The 22,230-nt window shown below is 42.6% G+C and overlaps 1 protein-coding gene across 2 annotated transcripts in view; it reads left to right on the top strand.

Moving 5' to 3' along the window:
- Nucleotides 1-22,230, top strand: part of ACACA (acetyl-CoA carboxylase alpha) — a 140,157-nt gene that overhangs the window by 44,171 nt on the left and 73,756 nt on the right. For both annotated transcript variants that reach the window (XM_009278242.2, XM_009278243.2), the window contains 10 exons: nt 2,721-2,834; nt 4,407-4,520; nt 5,212-5,301; nt 5,783-5,901; nt 13,387-13,410; nt 16,089-16,232; nt 16,855-16,951; nt 18,299-18,406; nt 20,668-20,724; nt 21,029-21,073. In XM_009278242.2, the coding sequence (XP_009276517.1) occupies nt 2,721-2,834; nt 4,407-4,520; nt 5,212-5,301; nt 5,783-5,901; nt 13,387-13,410; nt 16,089-16,232; nt 16,855-16,951; nt 18,299-18,406; nt 20,668-20,724; nt 21,029-21,073 (912 nt within the window). The remainder of the gene's footprint in view (nt 1-2,720; nt 2,835-4,406; nt 4,521-5,211; nt 5,302-5,782; nt 5,902-13,386; nt 13,411-16,088; nt 16,233-16,854; nt 16,952-18,298; nt 18,407-20,667; nt 20,725-21,028; nt 21,074-22,230) is intronic.

Raw genomic sequence — 22,230 nt, 5'->3', positions numbered from 1 at the left:
AAAAGCCAGTGCGGTGCCAGCTACCTGCTTTATTTTGTTGTTGTCATCCTGATTATTTCTTGCTAAAATGGGACTGAAACTTTTTGTCTAGTTTTTCACCTCCGTGCAAGCCGTGTCTTGGAGGCAGAGCCTTGCTGTGTTTTCACGGTGGCCGGCACAATGTCCATCTGAGGGAGTGAGGGGCGTGCTGGGAGATAGGGAACGCAGAGAAACGTCAAATAATTTTCCTTTTTCCTTCCTGTGTAGTCGTTCTTCCCACCACTGTCAGTTATTTCTGCTCAAGTAAAGGCCAACATCCCAGTTTGCTGGAGCTTAAAACATACTGGAGAGACCATGCTGCATGTGGTGGAAGAACAACTGGGTAGCTAGCCGGGGATCCGAGCGCCATTTGTATGGCCTCTGCCAGTGTGGTGCCCGAGGCCTTGCAAACGGGCGTCTGCCCTCACGCGAACGCTGTGTCACAGGGACTTCTCAGGTCGAGTGGGTAACGGGGGCTCAGGAGGGGTGACATGCCTGTGGTCACCATGTCATCTGTGGCACAGCTAGAGATTACCGTCTGCTGAGTTACAGGTCACGCCATTAACCAAAAGACCGTCATTCCTCTTTCTTCCAACTCACATTACTCTTCATGTCTGAGGGACCCCGTGGCACATCTGGTGTAATCATGGTGAAGGCTGTGGCATTTTATGGGTTGCCAGGCTATTTATGTGGGATGGTTTAAGTTTGTCCTCCAAGGGCAAACATCATGTCAAAATACCTTGATGCTTATGTTGCTGTTATTGATGTATCCCTAGGAATCCATTATTAACAAGGGGCTCTGAGGATGGTTTTAGTAATAGTGTTATGCTGCCATCATTCACCTTTTTTAGCTAGCAGGCGTTTAAGGCAGGATGGGAACTACTTCATCCTTCATATATTTGTTGAAATATAGTGTGATTTGAAGCTATATGTTCATTTTATGTACTTAACTGACTGTTGCATGCACATCCTAGCCTTAACTGGACAGAATCGTTTGTGGCATGGCAGATGTCCTGTGTCCTATCAAATTTTTGTTACCTTGAGCAGTAACATTACAACAGCCAGGAATTTGTATTTCAAATACAACGAAGGCAGTTCTTGAATTATTCGCTGTGAATTCACACAGTGACCTGGAGTGGATAAATTTACAGAACTTTATTTCGGAACAATCATTGTAATGTTTGCTGGCCCAAGACTGGTTAGTAGGGGACAACAATCTAATAAGAGTTAGTAGCTTAGATTTTTTTAATAAGAGTGATTTGACTGTGATCTTTCTCCCTGGGAGATGTATGCCATCATTCCTAGAGATGGCATCATGCTTGAGTGGGGTCAGAGAAAAAGGGGTCAAGAGCAATGTGGGGCATAAGCTATTTAGCTTTGGAATCGCATGTAGCATGAGCTGTTATTTGTTAGTCAGTCTATGGGACTTGTATTACTTGTTTTTTGTTTTTTATTTTGTTTTCCCTGGCAGGCTTACCAATCTAACCTGCTGTGCAGAAGTTTCCCTTTTTTCCCTTTCTATTTCTTGGATCTTCAAAGGGCGTTTTCTAGAATGTATGCATTCAAAATCTCTTAAAACTTTAAGGCACCAGCTCTCTTTCCTGTTGCAAACCCCTGTTTCATCTCGCATTTTCCTCCTGTGATTCATTTACCAAGAGAAAAGCTGTTAAGTGCTGTATAGAAGAAACATTAGAGGCTCCTAGAGGATTTTCAGCTTCGGGAGTGGGAGGGAAGAGGCTCACAAACCAGTGTGAGTAGTTGAAGGCTGTGGGGTTATTCATGGGAGTTGAAACTATTTTTTGAAGAAAGTGTGCATGAGAGTGCACCTCCTCTGTTCAGAACACAAAACAGATTAAAGTCTTTACTGTTTGCATTTTTTTGAATGGCTGAATCCAAAAGAGTTTTGAAACAGTATTAACACTGAAAATTATGCTGTTCAGTTTTATTGTTTTATCCAGCCAATTTAGACAGTAAAATCCTCAGAACCAGGATTCTCTGATTAGAATAAGTATTATGGAGTCAGTCCTGTGCTGTGGCAGGAAACACATTATATCATTTATGGTTTTAGTTAGCTTTGCTTAGCTTTGTTAGAGGAATGACAGGATCTTTTTTTTTCTGGTGTTGCTGAAGCTGTACAAAGCGTGTGGTTGGTTTGTGGCTGTGGAGTTGTGGGGTTTTTTTGGTTTTGAGGTGTTAAGTGGACTTCAGGAGGTTCTCCCGGCCGTTAAACTCTTTCTGTCTGGTCACCTTTCACGGTGAAAGTTTGCTAATCTTTGCATGCTACACAAGGCATTTTGCTACAATTAAACGCTCTTTGAATTTTGCATCGCTGCTAGGGGAGACTTCTGGTACAAAGCTGAAATTGGGTAATGGGAAAATGTTTTACTTGAGTCTCTTTGACAAGTCAGTATTTCTCGTGTGTTTGGATGCCAAAACACATGCTACAAATAAGAAAATGGGTGATGGTGCCAGTCCCTTCTTTCCTCTGTAGCTTTATTTGTATGTGTAAAATTATTGAAAGCCTAATACTTGTACCCTTGCCAGCACAGAATTACAGAATAATTTAGATAGGGACCTCTAGAGGTGATGTGGTCCAGCACCTGAGTGCATGTGTGTGTGTATTTCAGGTTTAAACTCCTTTGTGGGAGGACGGAAGATGATTTTCCTCTGTTCTAAACATTTTCAGTTCTCTTTATTTTTAGGACCAGCTATGTGGCCGTGACCCCACCTTGACAGATGAGCTGATTAATATTCTGACAGAGCTGACCCAGCTCAGCAAGACAACCAACGCTAAAGTGGCCCTGCGAGCACGGCAGGTAAGGGAGCGTGTTTAGCAATCCAAGCTGATCCCTGCTAGAGACAGACTGTGCCATTGCTGATCAGATCAATATGGACTGCTCCCACTTGGAGCTCGCTCTTTCGGAAGGTCTATACCTCTTGATGTTTATTTTGATTACTATGCAAATGTGAAGAGTAGATTACTGTGAGCAGCGCTTTAACAATGAAGCTAATTAACCAATGATTAACCATTGTGACAGTCTAACAAAGATCACAGTGGATTCCCAATCACTGTAAAATTTGAAGTTAAGATTATATTCCTTTGTCCTTGCTCCTCCAAAAAGTTTTGTCTGGCTCAAATAGGAGTTAATCGAGAGTAGCCTATGGTTTGTGCTATAGAGGAAGTCGAAATACATGGTCACTGTGGTTCCTTCTGGCTTCATAATCTGTGAACCCGACAAGCGCAGGCTGCCTGGAACATGCAGGCAGCTGTGCAGTAAACAGCCAGGACATGCTGTCCAGGTTCATCAGCTACCTCACAATTGCGAATCAGTGTGTGCAGAGAACAGGGAGAGAAATTTACAGAAGAACCAGATGTTCTTTGCAACTGCTAAAGAATTATTGCAAAGAATTATGTTGGTCTTTTGCAGGGTTTCTTCTAGCTTTTGAGTTGCGTTTTATCAATTTCTTTTTAACCTGAAAATAATTGGAAAAGCTCTTGATACTGTCAATTCCAAGAGTCTAGTACAGATAATAATTTGAATGCCAGATATCCACCTGGATATTATTGTGAGCTTCCTCTTTAGCAGTTAGTCTGTAGCCAGGAAGGAATAAGAGGGCATAATTGTTTCACGGTAATGCTAACCCTGTAGTCTGATCACTCCTCTCACTCCACAGTCTCTATCTCCATTCTAAAAGTCTTCAGCGGGAAAGCTGACACTTTGGGGATCTCTCCTTTTATTTCAGAGCTTGACTGTTGAAAATGAATGGGGCGTTTGAAGCTGCTCAGTGACCTTATGTTTCCTTCAGGATTGTATTTGTGTCCTTGAACCATTCAGTTATTGAACCTCTCAGCATCATGCTGGGGATGGTGCTGCAGTCCTTGTGTATGTCTTTATGTTGCTCTTTCACTTCATTTTCCCCTGCAAGCTGCTTTCCCTTCCTATCTCCGTATCCTTCATGTTGGGCATTTAATACCTGGCACCAGTGTCTCTTGCTTCCTCTGCTCAGAAGCTGTGAAAGACGGTCTCCGTTGCTGGCCTCCCCACAGCTGCTGCCTGCCAGATCTGCTTTCCAATTAACAGCCGGTCAGGCAATCCCCAGGACTAGCAGCTCTGCAGTGCTAAATCACATGCACTGATGGAACTTGATTGAAGCTGTTCCTTTTCTCCATGGGGAATTGCCAATAATACAAACCAAGCAGATACACAAATGAGGCTGGGGAGGGGAGAGAGTTTGCAGCATCACCCAGGTGCCACAGAATTCACAGGAGAAACCAGTCACCTCTTCTGGGATGGAGCAGACTATTGCTGCCTTGGAGGTAACAGCCTCCTGCCGATGGCCCAGCATAGCTCCTTTCACTGACACTCCTTGTGTTTGCTGTTTACCAGGTTCTTATTGCTTCCCATTTGCCATCCTACGAGCTGCGTCACAACCAGGTGGAGTCCATCTTCCTGTCCGCTATTGACATGTATGGACACCAGTTCTGCATTGAGAACCTGCAGGTATCTACTGAACTTCTCTCCTTGTTTCCCTGCTTTCTTCTCACTGATCTTAATGTTTCTGCATTAAATCTCACCTGTAGTCCCAAGGTCCTTGTGGCTTTATATTGTATTGTTCTGGTTTCTAGCTTCCCCCTCATTTTTGTTTTCATTCTTACACTGATATCAGAATGACCTCGTCACGGTCTACAGCTTCCTCAAGGGAGGCAGCAGAGGGGCAGGCACTGATCTCTCTCTGGTAACCAGCTATCGCGGGTCACCAGAGAGGGGAGGACATGAGGAAATGGGATGAAGCTGCATCAGGGGAATTGGACATTGGACATTGGGAAAAGACTCTTCACTGCGAGGGTGGTCAGTACAGGCTCCCGGCTCCCCAGGGAAGTGGTCACAACACCAAGCCTGTCAGAGTTCAAGGAGTGTCTGGACGACGCTCTTAGTCATATGGTTTAGTTTTAGGTAGTCCTGCGAGGAGCAGGGAGTTGGACTCGATGATACTTAAGAGTCCCTTCCAACTTGAGATAGTCTGTGATTCTATGATTTAATATAAAAAGGTCATAATCCTTGATGAACAACAGGAAAAGCATGGAAATCAGAACTAGTCAGGCTTGATTGGGGGTTTTTGCTTTTTTGCCTAACCCTGTTTGCAAGACAGGCAGTTCTCTTTTAAAACTCTGCTTAATGTGATCTCTTCTAGAAACTCATTTTGTCTGAGACATCCATCTTTGATGTGCTACCCAACTTTTTCTACCACAGTAACCAGGTGGTAAGAATGGCAGCTTTGGAGGTAAGTTTATTCCCATTGAAAAAAGAAGTATTTTTAATTTTTCTGTGTCTTTTGTTTTGTTGTTTTGTTTTGAGCACTGTTACCTTGCAAGATTAAGAGAGCTGTAGGTTGTGTGGAATCTGGCATACTTGGAGTCTGGCATATAACAGCATTAATATTCATAATTGACTGAAATTTCAGATTCAAGTTCTCTTCTTTGCTTGAAGACTTAGGTGGTTGAAAGGATTGAAAGTCAAGCTGCTGTCAGAGAATGTGGTCAGCCTACCCGGTGTGCCTTGTGCTGATGGTTGTATCCTGCCAGACCGGCCTTCCTCAAAGAATAACTTTAAATTCTGGTTGAATTAGAGTTCTATCTAGATACTCATTTGGAGGTATCTGTTTGGGTTTTAGTATTTTTGAAGCCTCTGGTGTATTATTTGTCGTCTTTCTCTCTTTCTGCTTCCTCAGCACAGTTAAGCTGATCAAGTTTCTCTCTAACCAGGTATACGTTCGAAGGGCATATATTGCCTATGAGTTAAACAGTGTCCAGCATCGCCAGCTGAAGGATAACACTTGTGTGGTGGAGTTCCAGTTCATGCTACCTACCTCCCATCCGAACAGGTCAGATCACGTGTTCAGGTGCCTTTGGAATCGAAGGTTTATGAGGGGCTACATCCTATCTTGGCAAAGAAAACTTGTAATAGAATTGGTGGAGAAAGGGAGAGTCCCAGTGCCTCAAATAAGCACAAATTATTTAAGATAAAACCCTACATTACCCAGTTCCTTCTCCTAACTTATTTAAAGCCTCGGGAGCTGTGGGTACTAGTTTCTGCAGTTTGGATTCGTTTAAATATGATACAGTTTTCATGTATTTTCTGATTCTTAAGTTCAGCTTGTGTAGTAACTTTCCTCTAGACCTTCAGTTCTAGCTGAATCCCGAGCCTTCCAAAAGATACAATTCCAGACAGAACAATCAATTACTTGGAATTTTAATAAAGACCAGTCAGTCAGTCTCTGTCCCCTTCCTGCAGCACTCCCCTGCCAGCCCATTGTAACTGTTTGTGATTGACTCTACTTTCAAACCTGGCTTTACTGGATAAGGTGAAATCTTTTCTAGCATGTGGTTTTTTGACTGAGAAGACCAAGATGCATGTATGAATGTATTTTACATAGAAATGCTAGAGTTGACATACTTTGGTTTTCAGTCAGTATTTTTCAGAATGTATTTCTCACGACTGCAACCAAAAGCATCAACTATTTGCTGCCCTATCTTATACAAGAAGGGTCGCCATCTCCTAGTGTGTGCTAAGATCATTTTAAAACAAACAAACAAACAAACTTGGTTATCAGAACTTCTTCAGCATCTGCCAGGTTAGTCAGTTCCCGTGTTTTTTCATTTGCAACAGAAATGCAGGAGGGTATTTTAGACGATATCTTACTTTTGTCCCAGGCAGCGGAGAGCGTGCTGGAGCCAAGAGGCGCAGTGAGTCTCCGTGGCCGCCGGGTGCCACTGTTGATCTGTGCTGGTTTGGCAGTATGGTACCAGTGCTATTTTTCTCCTTTGTTTCCAAACATCTTTTTCCTTATTTTATTTTTGGTGGGGCTGGGCAACGGGGTCCAGTCTCGCTTCATTGAGAATCCATCAGTACATTTTATGAAATGGTTTTCAGAATCTGGTTTGCTAGAAATGAATGACTGTCCTCAATAAGCAGCACAAAACACTCATGATACAAATGGGACATGCATTTGGTCTCATCTGTTTCCTACATTTCTAGAATATTTGTAAATAATTGTGTACTATTTTTAGTACCCCTTTATAATGCTCTCTTTCCCCCCCCTTCTTTCTCCATTTCTTCTCCTTGCTGGTCTCGGTTACCTCTGTTGCTTGGGGGTTGTTTGGCCTGCCCATGCTGACCACAGCTCTCTTACTGTGCACAAGCTTAATTGGACAAGGTCAGCTGGAAGAGGAGAACTGTTACCTGGTTGGGGAACAGCTTCTTTGTCCTGAAATCTCCTCTCCCCTTTACGCTGAATTCGCTGGGGCAATGTTCTGAAGCTCAGTTCTGCTTCTCAACCATCGGCACTGCTGATGGTTGACTGAAAATGCATCGCAGTCCTTGTGCAGAGGCAAGCAGGCCTGGGGACAAATTCACTGCTTGGATAAGCAGGTTCAGTTCCTTTGAGTTGCACCTCCATCTGTTAGTGATGAATTTTGCTCCTGTTGCTTGATGCAGCTTCTTGCAGTGTATAGCTACTTGTGCGGCTATTGTGTGGTTGGGTGCTGAAGCACAGCCGGTAGCAGGATACCTAGGGTCTTAAATTAGCACTGAGTGTGTAGATTTAAGCCAGCTGTAAAGGCAGACCTTACGTTAAGCCCAAGACACAGAAATCTCAAAACTCTGACATTGTCTTGCTTAAGTCGTCTTTGTTGTTTTTGACCGTGTTCTATGTCCGTCGTATGTTTTTCTGTATCTTCTGTAGCATGAACTTTGAGACTGAAAAGCTAAAAATGCATTCCAAGGACAAACCCCAAGGCCAAAATATCCCAGCTGACCAAGCAAAACATCCCTTGAGGCTCTGCAGGGTTGGGTCCTGGTGAACCAGGAGTAGATACCAGAGAGCCCTTAAGAGAGCATTCTCTTTTGGAGCTGGTGTTAGTTGTACGATGCCACACATTTTTCAGCACTTTATCAGATATTTTTAAGCCCTGGTCCCTTTTGTGTCTGATTTCTGTGAAGATTTAAGGACCTGAATGTTACTGGAGCAAATGTTCATGTAGAGAAAATTGCAAACTGATAATGGTTGCTATATTTAAATTCTTTGTTATTGGTATTTAACCCCACTATGCCTTTACTTAATTGTAACAGAAACAATCACAGTCACTACTTCTGATCTGACTAATCACAGCTAGGCACTCAGACTTTGTATTTTTGGCCACTGAATGATTGCCATCAACTACCCACAGGAAAGCTTCACATGGAAGCAGAGAGCAAAGAAAAACTGTTAAATCTGCTAACAAAGTCATAGAAATGCAACGTGCTCCTGGTGGGTTTTGTGGGCAGAAACTGTTTTGGGAATTACTTGTTTAAATTAATAGAAAACATCCTGTTGTAAGAATCCCCACTGATCCTGATTGCAAGGGTAAGACATAGGGAGAAAAACTGCTTATAATTGAAACCATAGAGGGCTTTATAGATCTAAACCAGCATTCCTTATTGCCCGGTGCAAGGCAGATGAGGAGTACAGTGTAACCATCTGGTGCCTTTTGCAGTAAATGGAGTTTGCAAGCCCTCTCCAAGTAGAAGGCGTTGCGGTAATCCAATCTGGAGGAAGCGATACAAGGGTATCTACGGGATGCTGATCGCTACATGCTGCAGCAGGGTACTGCAAACAAATGCTTATGTGCAGAGCCCCTTGCATTTGGATAACCTGCCTCTTTCAGTCATCTAGAGACCTGGTGAGAAAAGATGTGAGAAAAATGAACCCTGTTCTGAGCTCTTCTTTGCTTCCCTCTTGTTCAGACTGCCCTGCTGAGATGGGAAGCTGGTGGAATATTGACTGGTGTTTAGAGAGTTCAGCTTTCTTTGTGAGAATGGGAAGTCAGGTGACAGACACTGAAAGGCCTCTCTTAGGTGTTCAGCACATGAAACAGGCCTTGCCTAATCTTAGCTTAAAATCTTCTGTTCAAAGAAACATTGTGTGTCTAGTATAGGGAGAGGGAATTATAGTGCTTTTTCAACAGGAGAAGTTTTTTTTCTAATAATCCCCCTCTCCTCTCCTGCTTTTGAACAGCCTTTCTTATGTCTGAAGCTGTAAGGTTTAAATTAAACTGGGACATTGTCTGCTGTAGCCAGCTTTTGGAGCCTGCTGCAGAATTGTGCTGCTGCACTGCTCCTCCTAAAGCATCCCCTTTTCTCCAGTTCACTGCATTCCCCCAGCCAGGTTGTTTAGCTGCTCTCTTGATCTTTCCTTCCCCAGTAGCAGATGTGCTGGAGGATCAGAAGGGAAGAACTCAGAGGCAAATGTGTTCCCATAAAACAGATCCCTCTGTTTTACTCAGAGGTAAATGTGTTCCCTCTGTCAGATGCTAAGACAATTGCTGACAAGGGTGACTTAGAGCTGCTGGATATATCTTTATTTTGAGGTATGGCAATGATACCACAGGGCTCTGCCTTCTGAATATGTTGAACCCCAAAGGAAATTGAAGTATAACCCAGGCTGTTTTTCTCACTCTGATGCCTTAGCCATGCCTTCCCAATCCATCTGTGCATTGAGCCCACACCTTCCTTTTGTCCCCCATGCCACTCCTAACTGCCACACTTGGCCTTGAGACATCCTGGGGAATCTTGAGTCAGGATGTACCATTGGAAGGTGGAAGTGAAGGAAGGTTTTAGCACTGCAGATTAAGACTTTAAGTTTTGATAATTGGCTTAGTTAGCTTTAAAGCAAGTTTTACTTTTGAAACTTGGTAACCAAGATGTCTGATACCAGCTAACCCTGGTTGCACTTGGTGTTGGGAATGCACACAACTCGGCAAACATGGACATACGGGCAAATGCCTTACTTAGACTTGTCTAGGTTGAATTCATTCTTGGGACTGCATCCTGCTGTCCGTGATGCTTCCAAGGGTGGAATTCAAGTCTAGTCATTAGTTGCTTTGTATTTCCAAGGGTATCAATACAAATGTCTCAACTATCTTGTGCTTGGTTTTGCCCAGTATCTCCTCTTTCTGTGCTTGTGGATGTTTGTTGACACCCTACTTGGACTTCGATGTTGCTGATTTCAAGGCTTAAGAGTGGTGCATGATCTCTCCTTTGCTGTCTCTTGATGTTTTATCATCTATGGAGTATTTTGGTTGTTCTTTTTTGTCAGCCTCTTTCTTAGCTTACAGGTAGAAACCATTTTGAAGGCTGAAAGCCAAATTAAATATTGCTGTTTCCAAACAGTGCTTTTTACAGAAGAATTAGGAACCAAAACTCGCTTACACTGAGAGCAGTGTTTATAGGTTCCTTCCTCCTATCATTTTGCAATGATGTACTCATAAGAATGGAATTTCTGACAAAATGGAAGCGTTTTCTGTGGACTAAAGTAGTTGCTAAAACAGCCTCTTGCATCAGTCTTTGGATTACTAGTATTGAATCAGCTGTGCTGCTTTGGACTCTAACCGCACGAGCCTGGAGACCCGAGTGTATAACTCGTAGCGTATCATTAGGTAGCCTGAGGTCCCCTCCTTGTTGCAGGAGACTGGCTGATATCAGGAGGGAGGAGGGGAAAATGATTCCAGGACACCTGTAAATCCCTGCAGTTTCGTGCTGAGGGTTTGATGTTAATTAGACAGCAGGCAGCAGTAATGTGTTGCAGTTCCCTTGGCTTGCCTGTTTCAGAAAGGGCAAAATCTTCCAACAGAGCAAAGAAGGGGCTGTTGAAGGGGCAGCAAACTGAATGGAACGACGATAATTTTATGCAAATTGGACTTCAGTAGCAGATTCAGCTTGGCTGAATCACAGAGGGAGCAGAAGAATAAGGAAAGAGAGAGGGAGAGGAAAAACCCAATCAAAATGTATGGTTTGAGGCATGTTTCACAGCCTTCTGTTTAGATTCTTCTACGGAAATGAAGAAACATAAGAGGAATGCCACTGGTCACAGCCAGTGGAATTGCTCTTTCTCCTGTGGTACTGCTGTTAATAACTACAAGTGGGTTATTCAGCCGACCTCTGCTGATTCCGCTTTGCTGCCTGATTTCAAAAGCTTTGCCCTGCGCTGGCACTCAATCACAGCTTGATATAACCAGTGGTGCTTTGCATGCATTGCCATCGTTTTCATAGGGGAATGCTCTTGTTTTAAAAAAAAAAAAAAAAAAAAAAAACGGGAGGGGGGAGGGGAAACGAATCCAGATTCAACCAGGAGGTGCAGGGGGCAGCTAAGGGGATTTTTGTTTGCTTGAGCAGAGGGAGTAATTGTAGCAGTAGAGCTTGTATCGGTATGGAGCAGATTCCTAGTGAGATCAGCTTCCTTGGTCAAGAAGGGCCTTTTTAAAAGTTCAAAAGAGTCAGGGAGAAGGGCTGGGGTTGGTGTGGTGAGAAGGTTTCTGATCCTGTGGTCAGCTACGTGGAGTTGGCTGTGGAGAACATTGCCAGCACGTGCTCCATCGGCTGTGCCTTTATTCAGCTCCCAGAACCGCGGTACTGCTCGTTGCACTGATGTTGCCATAAGGCTGAGAAGGCTGGCTCGCAGCTGGTGTTTTATTTGTCAGAGCTGCAGAGGTGTAGCTCAGTGGGTGGACTGGAGTGCCTTTCCACAAGGCCTGATTGTGCTGCAAATATCAAACCTTTACCTCTTAGTGCATTTCAGTGGCAAGTGACAATCCAGCTCCTGATGCGAAAAGGCCCTCCACAGCTATGATGACCTGTAGATACAAAGCCAGCCCCATAGTGTGCAGCTTGAAGACTATTCCTCCATTCTTTTCTGAGATCTCCAGCCACTGGGTCTTCTGTTTTCCTCATTGTGATTCTTCCCATAATCTCTTCAGCTCCGTACTGAGTGGCTTGAGAACAGTTCCTGGAGCAAGGCAACGGGGTGCCTTTTTTGAGACGGAAAGGAACATTTGTTATGCTGGGATTTTTTTTCTGTTTTCTGAAAGCATTCCAGGGACTGCTACACAAGTGTACCAGGTGTAGGAACTTCCAGTCCTCTCCAGACTATCTTTTCCAACTAAAATAGATCACATGCAGCTTTCCCACAATTTGCCAAGCTAAAAAAAAAAAGGCCTCGTGGCCCTTTCCGTCCTAACCACGGGCTCTACAGCACAGTGTCTCTCCTCACTGCCTCCAAATGAAATTAATACTTGTGTTATTTACCATTGAACAGATAGGCCATTTCGTGCTTTCTCCTGTATGGCTTAAGGAGATCATGGGAACTTTTTGTGCCTCTACCAGTAATGCACCAAACATACAACCTTGTAGTGAATATGACCCTGCTGTGACAAAACCAGTTTAAGAACAGGACCAGGTGCAATCAGTGTATTTAGCGGTGTGACCATGGAAATACACTGGTCATTAAGTACCGAGACTTCATGCCCAGTAGCTTGGGGTCTTACCTATGGTCAAGGATGTTAAGAAAGTCTGTGGTTTGATCTCTTACAGGTTTCTGCAGGGAAGGGGAGGGTGAATGTCCAGTTACATGCTCCCTGAAGCTTTGCTAATCTCTGTGCACAAGCATCCTGTGTGCATGTATTTTTTTTCAATTTAATCTTTACTATTTTGAATGTCAGAACACAGCAATTTCTACGTCTTGCATGGAGCAATATACCACCTTATGCTTTCATGAATGTGGCTAGGATGGGCTAGACTGTGCTGTTCTTATGCTGGTATGAAAATGTGCCCCTCGCCTTCTTTCTGTCTTACGTGCATCACTAAGCCCCAGTCTGCATGCAAAAATGTGAAGAATTTGACTGATGTTATAAAAGGAACTGTAAAATTTTCCTAAAATTAGCCTGAAGTTCTGCTTGTTCTTTTTGGTATTCAAGGCCTTGAATGCCGAAAATGCAAAGTATTCATGGTGTTTATGTGTGTGTTTGCTTCATTTCGGCATTGTTGTGGGAGCCAGTGCGTGGGCTGCTGCTTAGCGTAGAGATTTGGCAATGAGGATTTGGCTTGTTTTCCTGAACCTGTTGCAGTCTTCCTGTGTGGTATGGTCACTTTTTGCATCTGTGCCGTTTGCCCTTCTGTCAGGCAGTGCAAACTCCCCGCTCTGGTCTTGCTTGTGAAGCTCACTTGGTGTATGCAAAGGGCTTGGAGTGGGTACGATAAAAGATGCTATAGAAATGCAGGGTACCTTGCAAATACAATGTCTTTTCCTGGGGTATGTTATTTGCATGTTATGTGCATGGTCTGTGCTCATTCCCATGGCAGTCGTGGCAAGTGAAGTCAGGTGGTGGGTGCCTTCTCAGGGTCAATGAAATTGAATTCTGCCTGATACCTGATGGTTGACAAATTTTGGTTTAGTAAATTGTAAACTTGTTGCTGGTCTGTGTATCAGCTTGATGATAGTTCTTTATTATGGCTTTCACTAACCAATCTGTAACTAACTGTGGTTGTTTGATTACAGAGGGAACATCCCCACGCTAAACAGGTACGGTACTTGTCATCTTTTAAAATTTGAAAAGACAGACTAGAAAGAAGTAGCCTAATACTTACTGTTTTAACATGTTTTGTTTTAGTGCCCCTATCTTTACTTGAGAAGCTCTCAAACATAACTCTTCTTTTTCCTTCCCTTTTCCTCTCCCTTTGTCTAAAACATGTTTTCAGCTTTTCTTTACCCTTTAAAAAAGCTTTGCATGCAGCAATCTTTAAAATTAAATTTGCCAGGTGACTCAGCTCATCTGTAGTATGGTACACAGCAAACTTCTAGCAGAATGCTGTTTCTAGGGTCTCTTTTTGGGACTGGATTCCTAGCTGTTGACCCTCTTGGTAGGGTGTCACAGTGAAACAGGCACTACTCCTAGCCGATAGCGTACCTGTTGCTACTCTGGTTTCTTGCAACTAGCTTAGAATTTGTTGAGGCTGTTTCACCTCCCTCACACCATAGATGAATCTACATCTCAAACAGCTGACAGCATGTTTTGTTGTGTTTTGGACGCTAATTTTTCCTCCCATGTCTCAGTTGAAAAGTATTTCTTGTTTTAAATAATACATGAAAAATGTCTGCTGTCTTTTTGTTTAGTTACTGTTCTGTGGTATTTTTTGTATTAGTTGTAAGAAATGTACACCAAGGCATGTCCTGAAAAATTTTTCTCTTTCAAAATGTAAATACCTATTATTTATTACTGCTTACAAGCCTATTTAGGGAAAAATAGTAAAAATGTGCTGGAAAGTCTCATGGCTCTTAATCAGAGATAAATTACGGAAACATAGAGTGACTTTAAACACGGAGAGCTATTAATCAAACTGATGATACTTTAGACTTGTAACAGTGTACTTAGGACCATATCACAGTGGTTTTCTGTACGTGGAAGGAAAGAGATCTTAGTAAAGCCGGTAGGTAGCAGTGTCAGCAATCCACAGTTTGTTCCTGAATCGGTGTGGCTGGCAGCAGCGCCGTAGCCAGCATGGCTGGGCCCCTGGTTTGCCTGCTGTGCCACTGGCGTCTGATCCAGCACGGCAGTTGAGCATCTTTTGACTTTATGAGTTGTAAGTCAAGCATGTGCTGTGCTGAATCAGTGCCCTGATTTCCCCCCCCGCACCCCGTTGCCTTCTGCCTCCTGTTGTGGCACCAGTTGGGGAGGACAGGAACTTAACTTCATTAATGTCTTCCTAAGCCCCGGGGAGAGCGAAGCAAGTGAGAGTGCACTGTTCCTGTGTCGCAGAGCACTGCTGTGTGCCAGCACGGCGTTTCTGTCTCTTCAGAGCAAGCTTGAAGGTCTCACCATGTTGCAGGGAGCTTTTGAAGTAGGTCCCTTAGTGAATTAAGATGATTCTGTAGCACAGTTCAGAAATCAGAAATAATTACTGCAGAGAAGGCAAAACCCAATTCTAGTAGCTAGGGAAAGGATGTCTAGCTAGTTGTATGCTTTGTGTTCACTGTGTGAGAAACTTCCTGCTAGTCTTGACCGTAACATTGTGGGCCTTTAAAAAAACATAAAAATAATAATAATAGCCCAAACCCCAAAATAACACAAACTATTTCACAGCTGGTGTGTGCTGCCATGGCAGTTGGACTGTATGAGAACTCAGTGATACTTTAATATATTCAGGATCTTGCCCTCTGCCAGGAAGGGATGCTGACCTTTAGTGAACGGTGCTCCTGCTTTAAATAGGAGTTTCTTACTCAGTGCCTTCCTCTGAGCTTGTGTGAATCTGTCCAGTCCTCCTCACTTAAATAAGGCATTGGTCCTATATGAGTGACGTGTGTACTGCAGCGTGTCTCAGTGCTTGAACAGCAGACATCAGGCATGAGTATGACAGTCGTAAGTGTCTGGAGCTCTGCCTTCCTTGCTCCTTAAGATAGATGTGTTCTGTGGCCAACTGCTTGTATTTAGCAGCTGCCACCTTTTAGCAATCAAAACTGAGCGAAATAAATGAGTAGGGGGAGTTGCAATATTTTTGAAGTATGGATTAAATTAGATGGAGGAGCACATTAATTTGGTCAGCAGTTAAAGTGGAAGGCACTGTAATAGGACTTTATTTAGGGTAGGAATACTAGTGTAAGACTATAGAAAACCCTGTTTCCAGTATAGGATTTTAGAGAGGTCACTGTACCACACTGCATTTGAGGAGCGTAAATTATAGTATGACCAGAAAAATTGTGGAAGCAATAAGATAATACAGCTTGGTACACTTAAACTTAATTTGTAAAAATTTACTAAACCTTTAAAGTGCCAAAGCTTAGAATTATTGTTGTTTATCTCAGTATTCCACCTGTAAAGCAAAACATACATACAGGAGGAAAAATACGTTCAGCTTTGCATAGTCATAGTTCACCTGTCATCTCAAGAAACTCCTTAAGAAATACTTGTTTTAAAGGGTTATAACATTATTTCCTAACTCTTTTAACTGTTCCTGTACATTGGGACAACGTGCAGGTAAGGGCATTAATGGCACCAGAGGCATGCCAGCGTTGCAGGGACTTTGGAGAAGACAGCACAGCAGGTCTGGCGTGCTGAAGAATCTAACAAATCGTGCAACAGTTGTATTGGATAAACAGCCACACTTCAAGTGGTCAAAGCCTATGCACATGCACAAATCTTTTTCCAGTGATATTCTTCTCTCCCTTGTCCCTACTAACTGTGATCTTATTGAATTGCCGTTTAGAATGTCCTTCTCTTCCAACCTCAATCACTACGGGATGGTCCACGTAGCTAGCGTGAGTGATGTACTGCTAGACAATTCATTCACTCCACCGTGCCAGCGGATGGGTGGAATGGTCTCCTTCCGCACATTTGAAGAATTTGTCAGGTATGTGGGGAAGGGTGACGATTGTTTGTGTTGCCAGCTTCCTGGGTGGGCCCAAATGGAACTGGACAAAATCTTTGCCTTGTCTAGAGTCAGGTTTAAACTGGTCCTGAGCTTGTTTGCTAAGTTTCTGGAGTTTCAGGTGCAAGTTTGTTTGGATCCCCTTGTCTGTCTCTGTGAGATAACTGAAAGTTTCAGACTGCTGTAAGAGCAGTTTGCAGCCAGAAGGCTCAGCATCTTGAATTTCTGCTGATTGGAGATAATTTGCAAATGTGCTGATTTCTTCTAATGCTCTTGTTCAAACATATATATGTGGGAGGATGTGTTCATTATGCTTTCAACCTTCTAGGGGTAGACAAAAAAACCCCAGCAGAGCCCATAGCCATCATGAGGACGTGCAACCATAAGATCTCTGACAAACGTTAGAAGATCCAGGCTCTGCCTTGGTTTGAGGGGTGGAGGAGGTATTGCCTCCTCATCTTTTGAGTTTCAGGCCTGCAAAAGGAAGGAGTCCTTTTCTCTCCCTCCCCTCCTTAGCAACATGATTTGTGGATTTTAGTGCTATATGCTTTCAGTGGGCTAGCAGCAGTGTGCTGATGACTAATACTTCTCTGGTGTATTTCAGAATCTTTGATGAAGTGATGGGTTGCTTCTGTGACTCTCCTCCCCAGAGCCCAACCTTCCCCGAAGCTGGCCATGCTTCCTTGTATGATGAAGACAAGGTACAGTAGTTTTTTCTCTTGAGATTGCTCTCAGGTTGGAAATAGAAGGCATGCAGAATGCCACAGTGACTGCAGGCTAGATACTTTTCACTAGTTCGAGTGCTGGAAGCAGGAGTTAAGAGCTTTATGTATTTATGTATGTGATTTGTTTGCTTGTTCCACAGCAGGTGATTCAAATTAGGTGGCCATTTTCTGAGCCTGTTCTAAAACTATGGCTAAGTCTCTTACTCTCCATGTAAATTTAGTTTGTAGCTTTTGACATCAGCAAAATTACTGGATCCACTGCAGTGTAACTGAGAATTTAGACCCACGATTATGTTTCCAGACCTTCTCTGTGCATCGGGGTGTTGAACTGCATATTCAACTGTCTTTACCTTAAGTCTGACTTGCCTTATTTTCTGTCTTACATCCTTTCTAATCATGTTACATTCTGATTCTTCCCTCTGTTCTACCTCTTAGAACTGTTTTTAGGAGGAAAAGGTGAGAGGAACCCCTCAATTTTTGCATTGATGTGAAGAACAGGTGCAGAGGAAGCAGGTGGTTTATAATCCTTAGTGTTAGAAGACCAGTTTCCCTTAGGGACACAGGTAGCTGCTCCACTGCTTTGTCCTGGCCCCCCAACAGCAGGAAGCTCTGTTGGAGTACAGTCTGTGTCCAGAATAGGGCTTGGTTTTAAACTGATCCGTTGATCTTGATGTGTGTAAGTACTGTAGCCTTGTTCCAGAATATTACTGTCCACCTTAATGTCCTAGATCTCTCTCTTTACCTCCCCCTCGTCTCACCAAGGATAATTTCCTGTTCATACTCAGTTTTTCAGTCAACTGCAGGCTCTTAAATGCTAAATTTGTCATTTCTCAGAGCTCTAATGTAATTGATGCTTCCACATTATTTCATTTTGCTGTAGGTAGGAAAACACACATTGTTTTGCTCCTACACTTTCAATTTGCTTAATTTCATTACCTTTCTTGATGCCAAAGTCCTCTAATGTCCTGCCTGTACGGCATCTTGTAAAGAGAGGACCTGACCCTGCTTTCTTTCTACATCCAACTGAAGCATGCTTGAGTTAGCCAAGTCAGATGTGACCGTCAGAATTGCATTCTCCAAATGAAGCTCCTGTTTGCTGTTTGTGGACATTAACTCTTGCTTCTGTGAAATTGCAAATTTGTGAGGTTGCTCGGTCAAGGATTTCCCTCATAGTTTTCCTTGGTTTACAGCATGCTCTGCTGAGGTCATTTTTCCCTAGGGTGTCTGTATTTTAGAGTTGTATTTACGGAACCTCTTTTGAGAACTCACAGGTGTTAAGTTGTTAACTATTTATTTATGGGGAATATTTTCTTTAAATTGCAGACTGCCCGTGAGGAGCCCATTCACATTCTTAATGTTGCTATTAAAACAGACAGTGATGTTGATGACGATGGGCTGGCAGCCATGTTCAGAGAGTTCACGCAAAGCAAGGTAAGTTGCCTTGATTCTCTCTCTGGAACTGTGTGATTGTGCAGGACAGTTCTGTCTGCTTTGGGAAAAGTCAGTATGTTCCTCAGTTTTTTGTTTGTTTGTTTGTTTTTCAAAATAAATAAATGCAACAGTTGCATCCTTAATTTATCCTATCTAAAACCTTACCACTTCTTTGACTGGATGTAGCTGCACCTTTCTGAAGCCTCCAGGTCATTGCTTCTCTTTGCAGTACATTGTAATCCACCAGGTCAGGACTTCTCCCCTTTAATTTTTGATAGGGTAAAAGACCTTCAACGTTTTAAACGCATCAGGTCAATCTTCAGTATCTGTCTCCAGATGCTCTGAAAAAATGTGCTGTATCCCTCTCCCTGGTGGTAAAGTTGTTATATGAGTGACAGAGGCATGGAAAGTGACATTAAAATGGCCTATATTTTCTGTATCACGATAGTCTTAATGCAATTAAAATTTGTTCTCCTTGTTGTTGGCATGCTGGAGCATCCACCTAGTATGATATTTCTGGCACAAGGTGGAATTGATTTGGTATGTTCTGTTGCTCCTTCGTAAGTATGGGCTACACTTTAGAGTACCAAGTGTTAGTCCTGTGGTCGGTTGTGAGACATCATGGGTTGGGGATAGCCTCCTCGTGTCCACTCTGCCCTCTGGTGTCTGCCTGCACTTGCTTTTCTGGTTGGTGTGAAGAACTCCTCAACTGGCTTGTGGATGTGAATAGCCCATCAGGCACTGGGACCCTGCTGCATCCGTGGTACCTGCAATGACTGTGGGAGGACTGAGCAAGAAGTTTCTAACTTCACTTCCAAGTGTGGGAGGTGGTAATACATTCTGCGGGAGTGAGGGGTTCCAAAATGGGGCTGGTATCCACGTGACTTCAGCAGCTTCCTGTCTCTTTAAGCCAAGAAAATAATCAAATATAAAAATTAAAAGTAGTTCTGCTTTTCATCTGCTTGATCATGCTCCAGGCGTTTTATGGGAGGGGATAAAAGGGAAGAAATAAAAAAAAAAATTCTAAAACACATTAAACTATCAAATAGGTTGATCCAAATTGTCCAAATAATCTTCTAGTCCCAGCATGTTGTGTGTGGTTTTTTTAATAGAAATTAGGATCATATACTTGTAAATGACTTGTGGAGGAGATTGAGGCAGTCAGTGTAAATGGAGTTTCTCCAGGTGCTGATGGCTAATCGCTCTGTAATAGCTGTGGACTTGCTGTGAGACCCACATTATTACGATGTAATCAGAATCCTGTTGCTATGCTGTTATTGTCTGCCACTTGTGGAATTTTAAAAGCAATAACAATTTTTGCTTTTTAAATCATGGCATTATTAAAGTTATTTTCTTCCTCTTGCCATGAATATAGTCACTGATGCTCATTTTCAAAGGGCTTAACCTTAGTAAAACATTTCAGTCTATGCCGAAAAGGGTTGTTTTGTTCCTGGTCTAGCTGAGTTCTTGCTTCTTTTTTTGTTCTCTCTTTCCCCCCCCCCCCCCCTCTTTGCTTTTGAATTGGAAAAAGGAGGAGAAAGGAAAAAGTTTTAGAAAGAGGAGCAGAATTATGAGATCTTAACACTTCAAAAGATCAGTGGTGTGCAGTGGTGTGGCAAATACTGATGGCAGCACTCATTTGAAATGTGGCTTAGTGGAATTTGATAAAGAAGCAACCAGAATGGACATTCTGTCATGTATTTGAAAAATCTAAGCAACACCTATCACTTATCACCTTTGCAGTATTGACACATCTGTCCTTTGGTCTGGGTTGTCTCTGTGCTTATTGTGCCAAAATCAAGTATGTGCTACATGCTTCCTTGGGTTAGTTCCTTTAAAACTCATTTTCCATCATTTTCCATGGCCTTACCATGTCTACGCTGTGCTCCCTTCAAAAAGTAATCTTTGCAAAAAAGACCAACTGACTTTGGCAAATGAACAAGAATATTTCCTGCAAGACTTGTATATGACTCTTCTGCTTTACTTGTTAGCAAGGCTCAGCTGGAATACTATGTTCTTGTGATTTGATTACTTACCTCTTCAGATTTAATGTATTTGCTTATGTGTGCTACTAGATGATGATCAGATGAGAAATCTTAGCTATGAGTAGACTGAAGTGGACTTCAGTGGACTAGGAACTTAGAGCATAGATGCAGGAGGATCTGTAGAGTTCTTCCAGTTCATAGAAGGCTTTGACATGTTTTTGATGTGTTCTTTTCCTGTTAATCCAGTCACCTGATTCCATCCTTGCCTTTTTACAGAAATCGGTCCTGATTGAACATGGGATTCGGAGGCTGACTTTCCTTGTAGCACAAAAGGTATTTTGATATCTCTCATGCTGCTCAGAATTCTTTGGTTTCTAGCTCATAATAGCATTGACACTTGATGTGTTTTTTTCCCCCGTTAAATGCTGTATTAACTATATTTAGTTCTCTCTTCACTGTTTTTGTTCTCTAAAATTTGAGATGGTTTTGATGAATTCGCTTAAGAAAATTAATTTACAATTGTAAACAATCTTGGCACCTCTTGTATTCTTGAATTAATTAATTTTTGATTTTCATCCTAATTGCTAGCTTTCTTCTGCTTTTTTTTCTTCCTGTGTTCGTATGTTTCGTTTGTAAGGACTTCAGGAAACAGGTCAACTATGAGGTGGATCAGAGATTTCATGTAAGTAAAAAGTGCCTAGAACACGGTGGTATTCTTGTCCTGAGGCCAGGAGACACGTAAGTGACTCTAGGCTTCTCGTTTGGTTCTTAGTCAGGCATTTAATGCCAACGTTGGTGTCAGAGTTAAGTGAAGTGTTTAAACAAACATCTAACTTCAGCTACAGGAGTGGGCCTTTTGCATTCAGTGGGGCCATTCACAGGCTAAAGTCTCTTGTTACCTGGCTGAACTCATGACTGCCACACTAATAAAGATCTTGTTTGTTTCAGTATTGTTTTGTATTCTAAAATGTAAAATGTAAAAATACAATTAAATTTTTGTATTTCTTAGGTAGTGTGGTGATTCCTTTAGGCTTCTTACTGATAGCTTAGAGGAGTAATTGAAGTGACTTGCTAAATTTCGCATAATGGCTTAGTGATGTGGAAAATGTTTGATGCTCTTACTGCTAAGAATTACTTCTTTCTCCAGAGCTTGGGCATTAGTGAGGGCTAGTTTAGCCCTGTTTTCAATGTGGCAATGTAAGGCATAAACCAGATTTTTATGCCTTGTGTATCTACTTTACAACTCTGGAAGGTATTAGGAGTCTTGAAAGTGCAAGAAATTCATCCTGTGCTCGACACACCTGGTTTAGCAAGCTTTACAAAAGGAAAATTAGTTTACAAATCAGGAAAAATAGTATTTGAACAAATGTGGGCATCACCACATGGGAATTGCTGCCCACAGTACAGGTACAGATAGGTATCAATCAATGGCTTAGGTAGGAAGCTGGACTCTTTGGAGAGGTGTGGGACCTTAAGCAAGGAAGTCCAGGCTTTAGATTTAAAAAAAGGAAGTTTTAGAGACCTGAATTGATATTTGGGGAATGAAAAATAAGAGTCTCTGAGTAAGCACTGTAGCATGTGTCAGTGGTCAGAAAGGAGGCAAAGAATAAAAGGAGTCATCACAAAAAATTTCCCCTGCGCTGCCATTTAGAGCGATGGACTGCTAGGATGCTCCTAGCTCCTAAGCCAGAGGAGGCAGCGTGGTATGTCATCTGTTAGCAAAGTTTGTAGAGTACCTCTGGGATCTTTTGTGAGTGTCAGTCTTTATTACTATCTCCTATTCTATTCCGTTATTACTGGACCAACTATTAACTTAGACAGGGCCTGGGCTTGGGTTTG

The sequence above is a fragment of the Aptenodytes forsteri genome, unplaced genomic scaffold (assembly GCF_000699145.1).
Source record: "Aptenodytes forsteri isolate BGI_AS27 unplaced genomic scaffold, ASM69914v1 Scaffold66, whole genome shotgun sequence".
In the NCBI taxonomy this organism is placed as follows: domain Eukaryota; kingdom Metazoa; phylum Chordata; class Aves; order Sphenisciformes; family Spheniscidae; genus Aptenodytes; species Aptenodytes forsteri.
The sequence above is the reverse complement of the archived record's forward strand: the minus strand, read 5'-3'. Positions and strand labels throughout refer to the sequence as shown.